The sequence below is a fragment of the Osmerus eperlanus genome, chromosome 28 (genome assembly GCF_963692335.1).
Source record: "Osmerus eperlanus chromosome 28, fOsmEpe2.1, whole genome shotgun sequence".
In the NCBI taxonomy this organism is placed as follows: Eukaryota; Metazoa; Chordata; class Actinopteri; order Osmeriformes; family Osmeridae; genus Osmerus; species Osmerus eperlanus.
The window spans coordinates 1,745,549-1,765,548 of record NC_085045.1 but is presented as its reverse complement, the minus strand read 5'-3'; the positions used below and the strand labels follow the sequence as shown (position 1 = coordinate 1,765,548).

The window sequence follows — 20,000 nt, the reverse complement described above, 5'->3', positions numbered from 1 at the left end:
TATACATGTACACACACACACTATACATGTACACGCACACACTATACATGTACACACACATTAGACATGTACAGACACACACGTAGGAATGGGGGTTACAGGATTGCTGTCACGCACACTGTTTTCATGAGCACACATGCGGTGAACTTTGTCCAGCTCTGTGGAGAGGGTTACTGTCGGCGAGCACAGAGATTTCTCAGGAGCCGCTGATAACAACAAGCATTATCATCACTCCTATCCCTCCCTCTCTCCCTCCCTCTCTCCCTCCCTCTCTCCCTCCCTCTCTCCCTCCCTCTCTCCCCCCCTGCAGGACCTGTGTGTCGGACTGCCCTACCGGGTTTTTCCGTGACGACAGGAAACGCTGTAAGAAGTGTTCCGCTCAGTGTGACACTTGCGTTGGTAGTCGTAGCGACCAGTGCACCACCTGTCGGACGGGCTACTATCTTAGCGAGGGCTCCAACACCTGTGTGGCCAGCTGCGAGGACAGCTTCTACTTTGACCATGGTAGGACACACACCCTCACACACACACACTCTCTCTCTCACACACTCATACACACTCTTACAAAGGTAGAGCTGTTGATTCCTGCGTGACTGTTGCCTCCTTTGTGGCTGTTCCTTCCTGTGTGTCGGTTCCTTCCTGTTTGACTTCCTCCTTCCTGTGTGGCTGTTGCTTCCTGTTTTGACTTCCTCCTTCCTTTGGGCTGTTCCTTCCTGTGTGGCTGTTTCTTCCTGTTTTGACTTCCTCCTTCCTGTGTGGCTGTTGCTTCCTGTTTGACTTCCTCCTTCCTGTGTGGCTGTTGCTTCCTGTTTGACTTCCTCCTTCCTGTGTGGCTGTTGCTTCCTGTTTGACTTCCTCCTTCCTGTGTGGCTGTTGCTTCCTGTTTGACTTCCTCCTTCCTGTGTGGCTGTTCCTTCCTGTGTGGCTGTTGCTTCCTGTTTTGACTTCCTCCTTCCTTTGGGCTGTTCCTTCCTGTGTGGCTGTTTCTTCCTGTTTTGACTTCCTCCTTCCTGTGTGGCTGTTGCTTCCTGTTTGACTTCCTCCTTCCTGTGTGGCTGTTGCTTCCTGTTTGACTTCCTCCTTCCTGTGTGGCTGTTGCTTCCTGTTTGACTTCCTCCTTCCTGTGTGGCTGTTGCTTCCTGTTTGACTTCCTCCTTCCTGTGTTTCAGACGCCAGCATGTGCAGGAGGTGTCATGAGAACTGTAAGAAGTGCAGCTCATCCAGCGTGTGCTCAGAGTGCAAGCAGGGGATGAGGTGAGCAGAACCTCAGCTCCCATGATTCACCCCTGACCCCCCAGCAGCCTCCCCATTCGCTTACATCGAGTCACACCCTGCAGAGTTTCCCCATGTCGGCGGTGTGGGAGGACGAGGCAGTAACATGTGTTACAAGACCACAGTAACATACACTCACACATTCCCACGGTTACACACATTCCCGTCTTACTTCACTTGTAGAGAAAGGTGGGAAAACCAAACCAGATGCTTTCTGAGAAATGTGGCTAATGTAGCCCAGCTGGTTTAACCAGCCATCCAGTCATCCAACCAACCAGCCAACCGCCAGCCAGCTTTTACAGAGAAGAACCTTCACAGTAACTTCTCAGAACAGAGTTTATGACCTGATGTCCTGCTTTCCTGTGGACTTTCAACCCCCCCTCCCACAGTCACACACACACACACACACTCTCCCTCACACACACACATACTGCCGCACACACACACACTCTCCCACACACACACACACACTTACACACACACACACATCCTGACGCACACACCCCGACCTCTTCTGCTATCATGCTCTGTTCTAGTTGAAGACTGTTCTGACTGGATACAACCTGCTGATTTAACTGTCTGCCTGTCTTTCTGTTCAGCCTCCAGAACAACAAATGTCAGATGACCTGTGACCCCGGAACCTACTACAACGGGCACAGAAGGGCGTGTGAAGCGTGCCACCGGGCATGTGCCACCTGCGCAGGTAACCACAGCACCCTTCTCCGGTTACCACCGCCTTAACTACGACTGTGTCCTGGGAAGAGAAGTTCACTGACGTGTCACTTCCCGTCTGCAGGCACGGGGATCGAGGCGTGCAATAAGTGCGCGGAGGGCTACTTCCTGGAGGAGTGGCGCTGTGTGCCCAGTTGCAGCGTGGGATACTATCTCTCCGAGCAGACCTCAGACAAAGGAGACATCCAGAAGTCCTGCAAGAAGTACGTCCTGCCTCGTGACATCACATCCTCCTGCGTGACATCACATCCTCCTAAAGGGACCCGACTCCTAATCTAAGTTCTGATTGTGTAGACCTCTCTCACCCTCTTACTCTCTCTCTCTTTCTCCCCCTCTCTCCTTCCCTCTCTCGCTCTCCCCCTCTGTCTCCCAGGTGTGACCACAGCTGCCAGTCGTGTTCAGGTTCTGGGGAGAGGAACTGTAGCACCTGTGTGAGTGGATACAACCTGGAGGCAGGAGTCTGTGTGGTCAGCACCATCTGCAAGGATGGTGAGTGCTCTGCATCTCTCTAACTCTCTCTCTCTCTAACTCTCTCTCCTGCTCTCTCTCTCTCTCTCTCTCTCTCTCTCTCTCTCTCTCTCTCTCTCTCTCTCTCTCTCTCTCTCTCTCTCTCTCTCTCTCTCTCTCTCTCTCTCTCTCTCTCTCTCTCTCTCTCTCTCTCTCTCTCTCTCTCTCTCTCTCTCTCTCTCTCTCTCTCTCTCTCTCTCTCTCTCTCTCTCTCTCTCTCTCTCTCTCTCTCTCTCTCTCTCTCTCTCTCTCAACATGTTTCTGTCACACTAACACACTCACAGTACTCTGCTCTTGAACACGCTCCCTCCATCACTCTCTCAAAACACACTTTGTCTCCGTTATCTCTCTCTGTCAAACACACACACACCGTATTCACCCGCGTTCTGTAGTCCTCACCTCAGGCTTCCTCCCCGTCTCAGTTTCTATGCATGAGTCTCTCTCTTTCTAGCTGAGACTAGAAAGGATGGCTGGCTGCTGTCCTCTCAGTCTGCTGAGCATGTCACCCCTCCTGTCTTCATCACCTGTTTCCTACTTCCTAGTTTTCACCTGCAGTCTCCGTCCTTGATTCTGCATGGATCCTGCACGTTGCAAAAAGCCCTCTAAGCTACAACAGAATTGTTTCAGTGTCTGACTGGCTGGCTGGTTGACCGGTTGGTTGACTGGTTTGCTTGGTCTGGTAACATGGTTCCAGCCAGCCAGCTTGTCAGCCAATAAGACCAGCTAGTCCTTTGTGACCTCTGTGATCTTTGTGACCTCTGCTGATGACTTCCTCGTACTCCCAGTGCATCCTCAGTCAGCCAGTCAAACCCAGGGCAAGAGCTCTGTCGGTCCGCTCAGTTAGTTGTTTGTGAGAGGTGGCCTATCTAATGTGAACAGAGACTGATTTGTCTGGCTGACTGGCGATCCACTTGAAGAAGTTTTATTTGATGACAAATTAAACATGGACTCTCTCTCTAATTGTTTGCCGTTCTCTCTCTCCCCCCCCTCCTCTGCCCCTCTACCCCTCCCAAAAAAATCTGGTTGTTTTTCATTTTTTCCCTCCTGATGTGGATCCAACACATTCCTGACGGACTTCAATCTGTCCCCCTCTGATGACATCACACCTCTGATCCCATCACCTGATCCCCCCCCCCCTCCTTCCTGTCATCCTTACCAATCACATGGCCCTTCCTGCCTTCTCCTGACCAATCCAACCCCCCCCAACCCTGACTCCCCCCTCCCATCCTCCCGCCTCTTCTTCCTGGTCTGTGGAAAGCAAATGAAGAATCGTGGGCGGAGGGCAGTTTCTGCGTGCTCGTTAAAAAGAACAACCTGTGCCAGCGGAAGGTGCTGCAGCAGCTGTGCTGCAGAACGTGCTCCTTAAAGGAATGAGGAGGGCGGGGGGGGCGGGCCGTGAGGGGGGAGGAGGAGGGGGGCGGGAGGCGGTCACAGAGGGGTCGGGAGAGCGGGGGGAGGCCGCCTCTCCCTCTCTACAGCCCCCCCGCCCCCCGCGTCCACGCCCCCACCCCCCCCCCCCCCCCACCCCCCCAGCCAGCCCACACACTCGCTCGCGCTCTCTCTCGCTCACGGTCACGTAATTTATAAGAGAGTCCGTGCCTCTTAAAGGAACTGTGTCGGAGGTGCGATGACAGAAGTACAACAAACCTACCTTTATTTTTCTGTACGGGGACTCAAGGTCAGGGGTCATACGACTGGGATGGACAAACAAACAGACGAATAAACAAAACTAGTCATGTGTCGGTATTTTGTGACCAAAGCATCGATGCCAAAATAATTGTTCCTATTATTATTATTATTATTATTATTTTTTTATTTTTTGCCAGTGTAGGATATGTAGATTGAAAGGAAGTGACCCGCCCACTGAATCTGAGTGTTCATTGGATGCACAGACGAACGTGATGAACCATGGAGGAGACAGGTGGCCTGTTTGTAAATAAATTTCAGAAAGCTCACTTAATAATGTGAAAACTGTCTGGGCTTGACTTTGCTATATATATGTATACACATATATATATATATATATATATATATATATATATATATATATATATATATATATATATATATATATATATATATATATATATATATATATATATATATATATATATATATATATATACACACACCTGTGTGCATGTATACACACACACACACACACACACACACACAGAAACACTTGAAAAGACTGATGTTAGATCCCTCTGTCACAGTCCTGTAATGAGCCTTTACTATTGGCTCCCTGCTCTGGCCTGTCTGGCCATCATTGGTGCTCATCTTCATCATCCTCATCGTTTACCCTTTTACCATCCTCTCTCTTTATTCTGAGTGTGTGTGTGGTGTGTGTGAGCATAAGAAGGGATAGAAATGGAAAAGATTCAAATAGCATGCATCCATCCTGCTCAGATTGCTTTGAGAGGTAGTTGAACAACGTTCTAACCCTCTCACACACACCTGTACAAGGTGTTCTTTAGGACCTTGCCCCTCTCACCCGCAGCAGCAGTGATTTGCATCTGCTCCCTGTCTGGGCAGGCCTGGTTCTTCTTCCCAATGCTGGTCCTGGTCACCACACAGCACCGACACAGGACTGTTACAAATCTCAATCAGATCATATTGGTCAATACTTGGAGTGCACTTGATTACTTCACAGTGAAATCAGTGAAGTGGGACCTACAGTTTTAAAGTCCCCTCACCTCTAACCAGGAGCGGGATCTATAATGGGTTCAATTTGATCAATTCAGGTCTGCGTGATAAAATAAAGACTTTCAATGTAAAAGGCTCTTATCTATTGATATCTATGGACTTAATAAAATGACGTTTTTTTAATTCGGAATGAATTAAATCGTAATGGAACATTCTGATGTGATGTGTTTCACTGTGTGTGTGTGTGTGTGTGTGTGTGTATCACCTCAGACACACACACACACAGGTCGGGTCCTACCCAGACGGATCTAGAACGTGTGACCTAGAACCTTGTCCTGTTAGTTCTGGCCCTGATGGAACAACTGCATATGGAACCCCCACCCCCGTAAAACCCCAAGGTTCTGAACGTTCTGTATTCCAGTTCTAGAACATCCACATGGGTTATACCCCGCCCCTCTGGTGGTGAGTCGTGACATACTTCCTGTTTGGAGTGTTACAGTGTTAGGTAAACATGATGTACTGCTGGTTCTGGTTCAGTAAAAATAAAGATGGATGGAGCCCTTCGGTTAACTAAAATGTGTTCTTTGTCATTGTTTAAGATGACTTGAATTTACCTTTAGTTACGTGTCGTAGAAGACACCACCCCCTTAATTATATATATTTTTTGTTGGTTTTCAACTGTAATACCTGTGTCAATGCGTATTAATGTCTCTCTAAATCCTTAGTTTGGGATTTTATTTTTTACTTTAATGTTCTTATTAAAATGTTTAATCTGTTTGCTTTTTTGTTTTCTTGTTACTAACGGGGATTTTCGTTCCTGGGAGTTGGCTCCTAGAACCCTGAGGTTGCACCTCTGTCCTGGTGTCCTTTAACAGCAGCAAGTGGAGAGTTTCTCCTGCAGCTTGGAGCTAAGCTTAGCAGGACTGTTAGGTTCGCCCATCTACAGGTCACCTAGCGCCAGCACTAAAGTATCTTTCGATCACCATATGGTAGAGAATAACAGGACTGACAAAATTGCGAGAGATTAACGCCCACTCTCTCAAATCTGGCAAAAGTAATTAATTCCTTTAGCAATTTATTTATTTGGAATTAATTAATTCAGCCTGTAAATAGTCCTGGTTCTGTCATCACTTTCTATCTAGCACCTCCCTCTCAATCTCTCTATATAAATAATATACATGATTAGATTATAAATATATTAATATACATATGTGTTTTTTCATGTGAATAACTGCCAACTCCTTCAACAAAGTTGTTTACTTTCATTCTCATCTTCCAAAGCTTGGACGAAGGCGTCCATCTGTGCTCAGTTATTCCTGTGTGTCTGTGTTTGAAAGAGGTGGGGTGTGTGTGTGTGTGTGTAGAGGGGGTGATCTGGGGCTTCTTCCTGTGCTAGGACACAAAGGGATGCTTTTGTTTTGATGAAAACAATTAAGCTTTTCACCAAAAGCCACAGTCCAAAGACTAATAGACAACCCTGCCTTGGAAGGCTCTGACACAAACACTGATACACACACACACACACACAGCACCATCCTCTCTCTGTCAGCACTGAGCAAGAGAGAGTGTGTGTGGGGGACTGGTGGATGTAACCAGAGACTGTTACATCTCTAACAAGGTAGGGTAAGGTTACTCTATGGCCACACTATGACCCAGTTCCCCAGACATGGATTAATCCTAGTCCCAGACAAAAAACCTTTTCAATGGAGGTCTTCATAGAATTTTTCCTTTACATTAGGACTGGGCTTAATCCATGTCTGTGAAATGGCCTATAAGGTAAAGGGATCATTCGGTCCATTTTCTGGGGGAAGTAGCTGGATGATAAGTCTCCTATCCTGTGTGTGTGTGTTAGGGTGACCGGGAAGTCACATCTAAGTTAGGGCTAGTTATACTATCGGGATCTGAAGACCCTAGTCAAGGTCTAGGTTAGATGTAGAGATAGTCGTAACAGCGTGATGAGTTTCCTGTATGTGTGCCTGTCCCTAGTTAGGGCCTAGATCAGGGCCTAGGTTTAAGTCAGGGTCTAAGTGAGGGTTTAGGTTAGGGCCTAGGTGAGGGTTTAGGTTTAGGTTAGGGCCTAGGTGAGGGTTTAGGTCAGGGTCTAGGTTTAGGTTAGGGCCTAGGTCAGGGTTAGTTGTACTGGCGTGAAGTTGAGTGTGCTGTGTGTGTACCTGTCCCTAGGTGAGTACTTAAACTCACACGGGAAGTGCCACATGTGTGACGCCACCTGCAAGCTGTGCACCGGCCCCGAGGTGGAGGAGTGCATCAGCTGTCCCAGCAGCAGGTGAGACCAGGGGTCAGAGGTCACGCAGCCAACCAGCCAATCAGAGGAGCCCAGCCTTCAGCTATTTCTATTGGTTGTGACACGTGGGGATGAACTGTAACGATATCTGGACCCTGTTGAAATTCATCAAATATACATCCTTCCTTGCTATCTGAAGGGGAAAAAATCTAGAAGTTTTGAGTTTCTGGAAAGCATGTTTTGGAGAATTTGACCTCCTCCCCCACTCCTCCTGGGCAGGTACTTTGACGAGGGCAAGTGTGTGATCCGCTGCCAGAAGGGGCGCTACGCCATGGGCCGCCAGTGCCACCTGTGCCACCACACCTGCAATGAATGCAACGACAGCGGGCCGGACAACTGCACCAGCTGTGACAAGGGTAGGCTGCTGCCCTGACACCCACACCTGTTAGAAACACCAAGGTCCGGTGTCTGGGGTGCGCTCGGTTTAGGTCAGCCTGTGTGGTAAAAGCGGTGTGAAACTCTGGCGTACTAGCACTGTTAATAGGCCTTCACACCTCCCTAGGCGGTCCTAATATTGACACACACTTTACACACACACACACACACACACACAACCTCACCAGATCAGGAACAGATTCGCAGCAGATTCAAAGCCCTCAGCTCTTTACTTGGGCACATGCGGTCGCCCAGTCGGCCAGCAAGACGGTCACTGCGTGTGAAATGTGGTTCTGTTTAAAACTGAAGCCATGTGGAAGCCAGAGAGACCAAACAATAACACCAGGACTCCTGAGAGAGACACCCTGCTCTCTCCTTTTTTGAGGTTGAGAGGGGGATCTACAGGGGAGACTAGACTTTGAGAGCTTTCCCAGGAAGACGTTTTTGAGGCAGGAGAAGGAGGGTTGGGGGGGGGGGGTAGTGTGGTCTTATTCTGAAAAACACTATGAAAGGAGTGTGTGTGTCTGTGTGTATAAGCATAGGAGGTATACAGTGTTTCCTTTCAGTCTTAGTCTGGGCCTCCTTATGCCAAGGTGTCTAATCATACGTCTGGTTGTGTGTGTGTGTGTGTCCATCTGTCTGTCTTGTAGACAAGTATAAGGTGCCCAGGTACCTGTTTGGGGGGGAGTGTCGGGATTCATGCCCCGACGCCTTCTACCCCTCCTGGAGGAACCGCTGTGAGGTGTGCCCCGCCCACTGCTCTGTCTGCTCCGCCCCCGACCACTGCCTGCACTGTAGCCCCGCCCACTACCTTAAAGACGGGAAGTGTGTCCCTCTGGAATGTGGCGAAGGTACGAACGCACACACTCAGACACAGACAGATACACACACAGACACACACCGTCACATGCACACAACCTTCACTCTCTTACTGAAAGACACACACACAATATTTAGATCAGACGGTCTGTTCCTCCTGAGGCTCATCTGCTCCCATGACAGAAGCAGGGGGCAGGTGGAAGGGTGGTGTTCAGGAGAGGGGGATAGCAGGTGGAGGTGTGGTGTTCAGGAGAGGGGGATAGCAGGTGGAAGGGTGGTGTTCAGGAGAGGGGGATAGCAGGTGGAGGTGTGGTGTTCAGGAGAGGGGGATAGCAGGTGGAGGTGTGGTGTTCAGGAGAGGGGGATAGCAGGTGGAGGTGTTCAGGAGAGGGGGATAGCCGGTGGAGGTGTTCAGGAGAGGGGGATAGCCGGTGGAGGTGTTCAGGAGAGGGGGATAACCGGTGGAGGTGTTCAGGAGAGGGGGATAGCCGGTGGAGGTGTTCAGGAGAGGGGGATAGCCGGTGGAGGTGTTCAGGAGAGGGGGATAACCGGTGGAGGTGTTCAGGAGAGGGGGATAACCGGTGGAGGTGTTCAGGAGAGGGGGATAGCCGGTGGAGGTGTTCAGGAGAGGGGGATAGCCGGTGGAGGTGTTCAGGAGAGGGGGATAGCAGGTGGAGATGTTCAGGAGAGGGGGATAGCCGGTGGAGGTGTTCAGGAGAGGGGGATAGCAGGTGGAGATGTTCAGGAGAGGGGGATAGCCGGTGGAGGTGTTCAGGAGAGGGGGATAACCGGTGGAGGTGTTCAGGAGAGGGGGATAGCCGGTGGAGATGTTCAGGAGAGGGGGATAGCCGGTGGAGATGTTCAGGAGAGGGGGATAGCCAGGTGGAGGGGTGGGTGTGGAACAGCGGAAAACAGGATGAAGGAGGGATGAGGACTGGAGAAGATTAGACAGGAGAGAGGGAGCAGCTGGGAGACAGGAAGTACAGGCAGTGGGCTGAGAGAGAGATGAAGGTATAGCTTGGGGAAAGGAGTGGTTAAGTAGTACGGCATTTGACTGCCGATCAAGAGGACGCAGGTTCAAATCCCCCCATTGTTTGCCCGCTTTAGATGAAAGCCTCTGCTGTATTTATTATTATGAATACGTTGTTATTATTATGAGGACTGGGGGGGAGATAAGACTGCAAGATAGGAAGTACAGATTATGGGCTGAGAGATTACAGGAGGAAGAGAAGGAGGAGAGGCAAGAGAAAGAGAGTGTGAAGGAAGGTGTGAGGATGAGAGGAAGGAGAGAGAGAGCGAGCAGAGAGGGAGAGAGAACAGAGAGAGAGAGAGAGAGGGGGGGGAGAGAGAGAAAGTGGGAGGAGGAAGGAAGAAAGGAAGGAAGAAATTCTTCTCATCTATAGACATGTCTAGACTGATCCTGAGCCCTGTCTCTTCAACCTGTCATTACCAAACACACACACACACACACACAGCCTCAAAGGCGGCATGAGGTATTTGTTCCCTATAATATTTATAATATTCCCATTGAAAATATTGTATTTTACACCAAACGAAGGCTTATTCTGTATGTGTGTAAATGTGTGTGTGTGTGTGTGTGTGTTTTGTAGGTGAGGTGGAAAATCCAGAGTATGAGGACTGTATGCCATGTGAGGAAGGCTGTAAGAAGTGCCTGCAGAGTAAGAAGACACACACACACACACAGGGGGGTGATCCTCTTCCTTGCACTTTCAGACCAGACTTTATTCCATTAACTGTCTCTGTCTCTCATCGTGTCTCTATCTCTCTCCATCTGTCTGTCTCTGTCTGTCTCTTTCTGTACCTCTCTCTCTGTCTGTCTCTCTCTGTGTGTGTCTCTCTCTCTGTCTCTTTCTCTCTGTCTGTCTCTCTCTGTATGTCTCTCTCTCTCTCTCTGTCTCTTTCTGTATCTCTTTCTCTCTCTGTCTCTTTCTGTATCTCTCTCTGTCTCTCTCTGTCTGTCTCTGTCTCTTTCTGTATCTCTCTCTCTCTCTCTCTGTCTCTCTCTCTCTCTGTCTGTCTCTCTCTGTCTCTTTCTGTCTCTCTCTCTCTGTCTCTCTCTCTCTGTATCTCTCTCTCTCTGTCTGTCTCTCTCTCTCTGTCTGTCTCTCTCTGTCTCTTTCTGTATCTCTCTCTGTCTGTCTGTTGGTACTTATGGCTAAGAGAGAAGTGTCTTAGCTACAGAACCACAGATAAAGACTTTGAGATTATTGTTTCTGCCAAGGGCCACGTGATGACATGAGCAATCACCACAGCTATAAAACCTGTGTGAGTGTGTGTGTGTGTGTGTGTGTGTGTGTGTGTGTGTGTGTGTGTGTGTGTGTGTGTGTGTGTGTGTGTGTGTGAAACCCATCAAGGCCCCCTCCAGCCTGAGAGAGCGTGATAAGAAACAGAATACGAGACAGAAGCCCTCTATTCTCCACCTCCCCTCCTCCTCCTCCCTTGTTCCTCTTGGTTACCTCCACCCCACCCCCCAACACTTATTATGCATCATGTAATTCTCATCCAACCGCCAGTGGTTATCACCCTCTTCACAGCATGCTGCACACTTTATTCTCTGTCTCTCTCTCTTTCCTTCCCTCTTTCTCTCTCTCTCCCCTTCATTCTCTCTCTCTCTCTCCCATTCTCTCCCTCCCTCTCTCTCTCTCTCTCTCTCCAAATGTACCCCTTCCTCTCTCTCCCTTCCTCTCTCTCCCTCTGCAAGTGTGAGTGAATTATAGTGTGTTTATGTGTTTGTTTTTGAATGCGTTTAATAGATTACTGCTCTACGCTAAATGTGTGATATGTTATTGCAGTCTGGGTAACTACCTGTTTGTGTGTGTGTGTGTGTCCAGAGGCTGTAGAAGTTTTCATCTTGGCACGCTCCATAAATATTTATGTGAAGCTTTTTTTTTCTGATGTCAAATAGATGGATCCTGAGGGCTTGATTTCCGACCACTTACTCTCACCCCCCCCCCCCCCCTCTCCCCCCCTCCCTGAGTCAGTGCTGCTGCAGGAAGAGGCTTGTCATGTCTGTAGAATGATGCTGTGTGCAGCTCTGGGGGCTAGAGGCCTGGTTTGGCCCCGTAGCAGAGAGGTGGGAGAGAGACAGAGAGACAGAGATGGGAGGGAGGGAGGGAGGGAGGGAGGGCGCTGGTGAGGAATGTCCCAGAGGGCACTCAGCTAAAGAATGAGCTTTTGTCTTTCTTGTCTATCACACCTTCTCTCTTCCTCCTCTCCTCCTCCTCTTCTACTATCATCCATCTCTACCACTCCCCCTCCTCTCATCCTCCCTCCTCTGTCACCCCTCTCTCTCTCCTCCTGGGGTTGTCAAAGCTACTTGCGGACAACAGAGCCGTTCCCTAGGTAACGAGTCTGACGGCTGTGATTGACAGTAGAAGGTTTAGCAGATTAGTGGAATCTAGAGAGAGTTGTTTGTAGTGGTGAGGCTCCACGGTGGAGAGAAGAGGTCAGTCTAGCTCCGCTGGGGACCTGGGGAGACTGCCGTGTCTGCTGTGGTGCTACACTGCCCCCTGCTGGACCCACAGACAACTGCAGCCGAACTTCCAGGATTAGGACGACAATAAATACAGCTTTGAGGAAACACAGGGACCTGATCCCAGATCAGCACTACTGAAGACACAGTCTAATACAGACATGTGTGCATGTACTCTGTTCTTAAGCTCTGTTCTGAGGTCAGTGATTGATGCAGGTCTTGTATTTCTAACAGAGAACCCCAGAGAGTGCCTCACCTGTGCTGAGGACTACTACCAGTAAGTCAGACACAGGACCCCACCTGTATGGAGTTCATCAAGCACTTTTGTGTCGGAGCATAATTGCTGTATCACATCCATCGCTATCGTTGTTATGTATTAACGCAGCTAACCCATACATCCTCTCTCTCTCTCTCCCATTCTTTATTTCTTGTCCTCTCTCGCCCCCTCTCTGCTCCTCTTCCCCCCCAGGCTGGGTACAGACTGCTACAGGAGCTGTCCAGACAGCACCTACAGTGCTGAGGTCTCCATGACGTGTGTCCGCTGTGAGGACAGACACTGTGTCAACTGTGACCCCCAGCAGTGCTACTGGTGTGAGGAGGGACACTACATCTCAGGTAACACACATTAACACACACACGCGCGCTGGCTCAATACGGAAGCTAATATCCATCAATATCCTTAAACTGAGATTGACTGACCTTATATACCAAAACGATACAGGAAAGTATGTGGTTCTGCAGGGCCCCAGACTGACCAGGGCCTCTAGAATCATCCTAAACCCCCCCTTTACTGCACCCCTGTGTGTGTGTGTGTGTGTGTGTGTGTGTGTGTGTGTGTGTGTGTGTGTGTGTGTGTGTGTGTGTGTGTGTGTGTGTGTGTGTGTGTGCAGACGGCGAGTGTGTGGAGCACTGCACGGAGGGCTTCTACGTGGACGAGGAGAGTCAGGAGTGTGAGCCGTGTCACCGGGAGTGCCGCTCCTGCGGAGGCCCAAACTACGACGACTGTGACTCCTGTGAGGACGACTTCACCCTGACGGCCGGGCAGTGTGTGGACGTCCTGAACACTGCCTGCCCCCAGAAACACTACCGCAACGGTGAGACAGCACGCTGACCCCTCACACGCTGACCCCCTCACACGCTGACCCCCTCACACGCTGACCCCCTCACACGCTGACCCCCTCACACGCTGACCCCCTCACACCTTGAGAGGGGTGTCGACCTCAGTGTGGTGTGTTGATGGAAGTGTTGTGTGGCCGCAGGTAAGGGGGACTGCCAGCAGTGTCACTCCTCCTGTCTCAGCTGCTCCGCCCCGGGGAAGGAGGACTGTAACAGCTGCGACCCAGGTGAGACCAGGCTTCTCTGACACCTGTCGGGCCGCAGGACATGCAGACTGAGCGCTGTGTGGAATCTAAAGATGGAGCTGAGGAAGGAACTATAACTGACTGGGCTTTTTCCTCCTGTGTGTGTGTGTCCTGTCTCTCTCTCTCTCTCTGTGTGTGTCCTGGCTCTGTGTGTGTGTGTCCTGTCTGTCTCTCTCTGTGTGTGTGTGTCCTGGCTCTGTGCGTGTGTGTCCTGTCTGTCTCTCTCTGTGTGTGTGTGTGTCTCTGCAGGTCACTTCCTGACCAGCCGTCAGTCCTGTGTGTCTCAGTGTCCACAGGGAGCGTTTGGTAACCTGACGTCAGGCCACTGTGACGACTGCGTGCCCGGCTGTGTCCTGTGCCAGGACGGCCTGGTCTGCCAGAGGTGCAGCACAGGACATACACACCTGTACCTGCAGGATGGACAGTGTGTGGCCGAGTGTCACAGGTGAGACACACACACCTTCTCACACAAACACACGTTCAAACACATATGGCTGCACACACATACACACACTCACACACCTGCATAGGCACACACACACACACATACAAACACACAATTTCATTTTTTTCTCTCCACTCATTTGCCCCCCTCCTCCCTCCTGCCCACCAGGGGCTTCCCCTGGGGGGGTGAGTGCCAGCCCTGTGCCCCAAACTGTGCCTCCTGCCTGGGCAACACCACCCACTGTCTGAGCTGTGAGCTCCAGTACCTGCTGCTGGAGCACTCCTGCAGGGGCCACTGTCCCAGGGGGCACTACCCCCAGCAGGGCCGCTGTCTGCGCTGCCCCCCTGACTGCACCCGCTGCAGCTCTGAGGGCCTCTGCCAAGGTACCTGCACACACAGACCAGGGTACCTGACCACATAGACCAGGGTACCCGCACACACAGACCAGGGTACCCGCACACACAGACCAGGGTACCCGCACACACAGACCAGGGTACCTGCACACACAGACCAGGGTACCTGCACACACAGACCAGGGTACCCGCACACACAGACCAGGGTACCTGCACACACAGACCAGGGTACCTGACCACACAGACCAGGGTACCTGCACACACAGACCAGGGTACCCGCACACACAGACCAGGGTACCTGACCACACAGACCAGGGTACCCGCACACACAGACCAGGGTACCCGCACACACAGACCAGGGTACCCGCACACACAGACCAGGGTACCCGCACACACAGACCAGGGTACCTGACCACACAGACCAGGGTACCCGCACACACAGACCAGGGTACCTGCACACACAGACCAGGGTACCTGCACACACAGACCAGGGTACCTGCACACACAGACCAGGGTACCCGCACACACAGACCAGGGTACCTGCACACACAGACCAGGGTACCTGACCACACAGACCAGGGTACCTGCACACACAGACCAGGGTACCTGACCACACAGACCAGGGTACCCGCACACACAGACCAGGGTACCCGCACACACAGACCAGGGTACCCGCACACACAGACCAGGGTACCTGCACACACAGACCAGGGTACCTGACCACACAGACCAGGGTACCCGCACACACAGACCAGGGTACCCGCACACACAGACCAGGGTACCTGCACACACAGACCAGGGTACCTGACCACACAGACCAGGGTACCCGCACACACAGACCAGGGTACCTGACCACACAGACCAGGGTACCCGCACACACAGACCAGGGTACCCGCACACACAGACCAGGGTACCTGCACACACAGACCAGGGTACCCGCACACACAGACCAGGGTACCTGCACACACAGACCAGGGTACCTGACCACACAGACCAGGATACCTGCACACACAGACCAGGGTACCTGCACACACAGACCAGGGTACCCGCACACACAGACCAGGGTACCTGACCACACAGACCAGGGTACCCGCACACACAAACCAGGGTACCTGCACACACAGACCAGGGTACCCGCACACACAGACCAGGGTACCTGCACACACAGACCAGGGTACCTGACCACACAGACCAGGGTACCCGCACACACAGACCAGGGTACCTGACCACACAGACCAGGGTACCTGACCACACAGACCAGGGTACCCGCACACACAGACCAGGGTACCCGCACACACAGACCAGGGTACCCGCACACACAGACCAGGGTACCCGCACACAGGACTGTAAGGAACGGAAGAGGTTTTATACTTGGTTAGTTTTCCATTGGCAGTGCAGTTCTGTAATCTCTCTCCTCACCCCCCCTCTCCCTCCAGAGTGTGACAGGTACTACTTCCTCCATGAGGACAGGTGTGTGGACGACTGTCCTGCCGGCTTCTTCCCCAGCCCGGAGCTGAAGGAGTGTGTGCGTTGCCATGCCGACTGCGCGTCGTGTGACGGGCCCGACTCGGACGACTGCGACGTCTGTAAGAACCCGGCGGCCGTCCGCTACAACGGGGAGTGTCTGCCTCGCTGCCCCTCCAACACCTACCACGACACACACACCTCAGAGTGCAGGGGTAAGGACAGGTACACACACATGCACACACACATGCACACATCCACACTCACACACATACTGAACCCTAACTGGGTGAGCCTCTGATAGGCTGTCTCATGTGCCCGTCATGTTTCCCAGACCGTGATAGGCTGTCTCCTGTGTCCGTCATGTTTCCCAGACTGTGATAGGTCGTGTCAGACGTGCTCCGGCCCCGAGCCCTCCTCCTGCTCCTCGTGTGGAGCCAGGATGCGTCTGGACGCCAGTGGACACTGTGTGTTCTACGACAGCTGCCCCCTGCGCTCCTACAAAGACTCGGACGGAGAGTGTCAGACCTGCCCCCTGACGTGTCACCGCTGCACCGGGCCGTCTAAGAAAGACTGTCTGAGCTGCAACGCCCCTCTCCTGCTGCTCAGTGAGTCAGCACCTCTCACCCTGCCCCCCCCCCCCCCCCCCCCACACACACACACATGTTATTGTGTAGATGCTCTTGTTGCTGGATAATGAGCTACTGATATGATAATGTCTCTCTGTCTGTCTTTCAAAAACTCTATTTTGTTTCTGTTTCCCTTTCCTCAGACAACACCTGTGTGGACGGGTGTCCTGTGGGTTATTATGACGACAAGGAGGGGCGTTTGTGCGAGCGTTGTCACTTCAGCTGTGCGTCGTGTCAGGGTCACCATAGCATCCAGTGTGTCACCTGCAAACCCGGGCGCTTCAGGCTGGGTCTCAGCTGTGTGGAGTCCTGCGGAGAGAAGTAAGACACACGCACGCACACAGTTTCTTCCACTGTAAGCTTTATGTCTCCCCTCACCGAATACATGACCCTGTCACCCTCTTCACGCCAGTCACTACGGCAACGCCACCACCATGACGTGCGAGCGCTGTGACCCGTCGTGTAAGCAGTGTCGCGGCGGCGGGGACAGCCAGTGTTTGAGTTGCCGTGACGACTACCTGCTCCTGCCGCAGAGCGGGCGTTGCCTGAAGACGTGTCCAGAGAACTTCTACCCCGACACCCGCGCCAAGATCTGCCGGCGCTGTCACCCCACCTGCAAGACCTGCAGAGGTAAGGAGCTGGCACACACACACACTCTTACACACACTCGTACACACCATACGACCTCCTCGCCTGTCCTCTGTGTGACCAGATGAGGGCGCTCTGGCCTGCACCAGCTGTTACCACGGCTACAGACAGTTCGCAGGGATCTGTGAGTCTGACTGTTTACTCGGCTTCTACACCCCCTCAGAGGTAAGACAGACTCACGTGTGTGTGTGTGTGTGTAAGTGCGTGTGTGTGTGTGCATTCACAAGTTTTTGTACTGTGAGCGTGTTCACGTGTGTGTGTGTGTTTTCAGGTTTCCTCCCCTCAGGGTTCCAGTTCTCTGGGTTCTGAGGCGGAGTGTGTTCCGTGCGACCGCTCGTGTCTGGACTGCTACGGGCCGGGCCGCTGGAACTGCACCGTGTGCCCCGCCCTCCAGATCCTGGCAGACGACGGGCGCTGTCTGTCCTGCTGCGGGGAGACGGCCCACAATGCACCGCTGCAACACGAGTGCTGCGACTGCAAGACCTCCTATGGTAAACACCACCCCTGTCACCCCATCACCCCTACCTTACCTCGGCCCACCCCAACTCCCATCAGCCTCACACCTGTACCGCTGCCCCACTCTAAGCCTAGCCCCCACAAACATTGACCTCCCTCTGACCTCTGTTCCCCAAGTCCTGGGGCGTTGACCTTTGACCCCTGCCCTGTCTGCCTTTCCAGAGGAGTGCATCCTGGGGGTCAACTTCGTGTTCCGAAGCCCTGAGGAGCTGGACTTGGAGCAGGGAGGCCGGCCGGCTCTCTTCGCTCTGATCTCCATCTTCATCATCGTTGCTGTGGGGACCGTGGTCTTCCTCCTCCTCCGGTCACGCTCCAAGAGAGGCCCCGCCTCCACCGGCAAGTACGAGAAGCTGGGCATGGATGCGGGCGGAGCCAAGGCTGTCTCCGACAGCGGCTACGGGGAGTACAGCGACCGCATCCTGGAGGGAGAGGAAGATGACGAGGAGGAGGAGGAAGATGACATCGTGTACATGGGCAAGGACGGGACGGTCTACAGGAAGTTCAAATACGGCCTGCTGGACGAGGATGAGGAGCTGGAGATGGAGTATGATGACGAGGAGGCCTTTACCTGACTGAGGGGGGGGGGGGGGGGGGAGGGGGGGGACACCTGGCCTGGCTCGAACACACCGGCGCTGAACACTTCTCTTACTCGAGTTGCACTGATGTTGCTGTGTGGGTTAACTTCGTCAGTGTCTGTCACTTAAATCAAGTGCACCCCAAGCATCTGGATGTATTTGCATACATTGTAGATTTTGACACAGGTGTGAAACCAAATACAGACCTCAAAGTGGGTGGGGGGGACTTTTACGTGCTGTCGTCAATGACGTAGATTATCTATAATGACCTCTTGAATTGCTGTTGGTCTGAATGTTTGCTTTCTTGTAATTGAATGTCCTTGTACATACAAGAACATTTTCCGTTTTATCCTTTCATACATCTCTTAGAAGTAAAAGAAGAATGTTGTGTTGAGCTTGCACTAAGGTTGTGTTTTCATTTTTTCTTGTGATTTTAAACCTTTAAAATAAAACGGTTTTTAATAAATATGTGTTGACTGATTTTTTTTTCTCTCTCTCTCTCTCTCTCTCTCTCTCTCTCTCTCTCTCTCTCTCTCTCTCTCTCTCTCTCTCTCTCTCTCTCTCTCTCTCTCTCTCTCTCTCTCTCTTTCTCTCTCTCTCTCTCTCTCTCTCTCTCTCTCTCTTCAACAATCTTTGTTGTAGTTTTAAAGGCCTGTGTTTCTCTCTCTGTGCACTCCACTGTGAACTACAGTACCCAACATGCCTCAGCAAAGGTCAGACCAGCATCACCCCCAGGGCATGCCCACCATGATGCACCTGGCACTACCAGTCCCAGGTACACACCCACACACGCTGCCTCTTTTATGGGGGCAGCCACCCGGCCAGCAGCCACCCGTCCCCCCAGCAGCAGATGTACTCCGCCCTGGCCCCCACCCTCCATGACCCCGGGGCCCAGCCCCCAGTCCCCGCAGGCCAACTTCCCCGGCGCAGCAGGTGCACAACCAGACACATGTATGGAACGCCGACAGGGTCAAATGTACTCGTAATTTAAACGCGTATTTTTGATTGGACACCCGTTTAGGAAGCGCCTGCAGCTGTTTCATAAGCGGCTGCAGCCGTAAATGTGCAGGCGAAAGTTACACATGAATGTACGCGTTAGTTAACGCTTGCAGGCGTTAAATAAACGCCTGTATATTTACACGTGCAATTGCAGGCGTTAAATAAACGCCTTTATATTTACACGTGCAATTGCAGGCGTTAAATAAACGCCTGTATATTTACACGTGCAATTGCAGGCGTTAAATAAACGCCACATGCAAATCACTGCCCACAATTTCCCTAGCTCCTCCTGCAGTTATCTGGGCTAGTGTGATTTGATTCTTCCCTGTATTTTCAAGTACCAGCTCCTCCCCACTGTAGAAGCGGAAGATTTCAAAACAAGTTTAGCCCAGCACACAGAAGTTTGAAGGATGAGAAGATGGCAAGAAGGAACTTCTTAAGACAGTGTAAGCAGACAATAAATGACTGCACTCAGCTTTTGCTGTCGGATAACCCTGGACACGACGACCTTCAGTCCATGTTGACAAAGGTACAGTTTTTTCGGTATTTCAGTATTTTGAGGCAAAACCACTGCTGAAGGCAAGCAAGCTCAACCTTCAACCTAGGCGACTATTTGTTCACGTTCTTATGAGATATGGTCGATAAATTATTACTGGTTTAGATACAACAACAAAAAATACTAGCCTTGTCTACTTTAACACCATTGTCTTCTTTCAGGCTGGAAACAATGCAGCGAAGCCTAGAGTGGGCAAAGGGGTACGCTCTTAAATGTTGCTTCAGCAGACAGCCTGATAGCTGAAGTGTCCGAGCTCATGCAGGAGAGTCGCACCCATGGTCGGCATGCACAACCAGGTGGGAACCATT

At 51.8% G+C, this 20,000-nt stretch overlaps 1 protein-coding gene across 4 annotated transcripts in view; it reads left to right on the top strand.

The window, feature by feature from the left end:
• The window catches only part of pcsk5b (proprotein convertase subtilisin/kexin type 5b), a 37,030-nt gene extending 18,465 nt beyond the window's left edge, over positions 1-18,565 (top strand). The window contains exons 16-37 of one of the 4 annotated variants that reach the window (XM_062454274.1): positions 311-504; positions 1,170-1,254; positions 1,872-1,975; positions 2,069-2,207; positions 2,378-2,493; positions 7,339-7,441; positions 7,679-7,815; positions 8,485-8,685; positions 10,264-10,332; positions 12,381-12,423; positions 12,616-12,761; positions 13,037-13,240; positions 13,406-13,489; positions 13,757-13,952; positions 14,121-14,335; positions 15,742-15,984; positions 16,144-16,377; positions 16,542-16,719; positions 16,811-17,028; positions 17,111-17,211; positions 17,318-17,537; positions 17,725-18,565. In XM_062454274.1, coding sequence (XP_062310258.1) covers positions 311-504; positions 1,170-1,254; positions 1,872-1,975; positions 2,069-2,207; positions 2,378-2,493; positions 7,339-7,441; positions 7,679-7,815; positions 8,485-8,685; positions 10,264-10,332; positions 12,381-12,423; positions 12,616-12,761; positions 13,037-13,240; positions 13,406-13,489; positions 13,757-13,952; positions 14,121-14,335; positions 15,742-15,984; positions 16,144-16,377; positions 16,542-16,719; positions 16,811-17,028; positions 17,111-17,211; positions 17,318-17,537; positions 17,725-18,134 — 3,640 coding nt within the window. In that variant the 3' untranslated portion in view covers positions 18,135-18,565. Of the gene's footprint in view, positions 1-310; positions 505-1,169; positions 1,255-1,871; positions 1,976-2,068; positions 2,208-2,377; positions 2,494-3,558; positions 3,938-7,338; positions 7,442-7,678; positions 7,816-8,484; positions 8,686-10,263; positions 10,333-12,380; positions 12,424-12,615; positions 12,762-13,036; positions 13,241-13,405; positions 13,490-13,756; positions 13,953-14,120; positions 14,336-15,741; positions 15,985-16,143; positions 16,378-16,541; positions 16,720-16,810; positions 17,029-17,110; positions 17,212-17,317; positions 17,538-17,724 lie in introns of those variants that run through there. The other 3 variants (XM_062454276.1, XM_062454275.1, XM_062454277.1) reach the window with 3 other exon arrangements.
• The last annotated feature ends 1,435 nt before the right edge of the window (positions 18,566-20,000 follow it).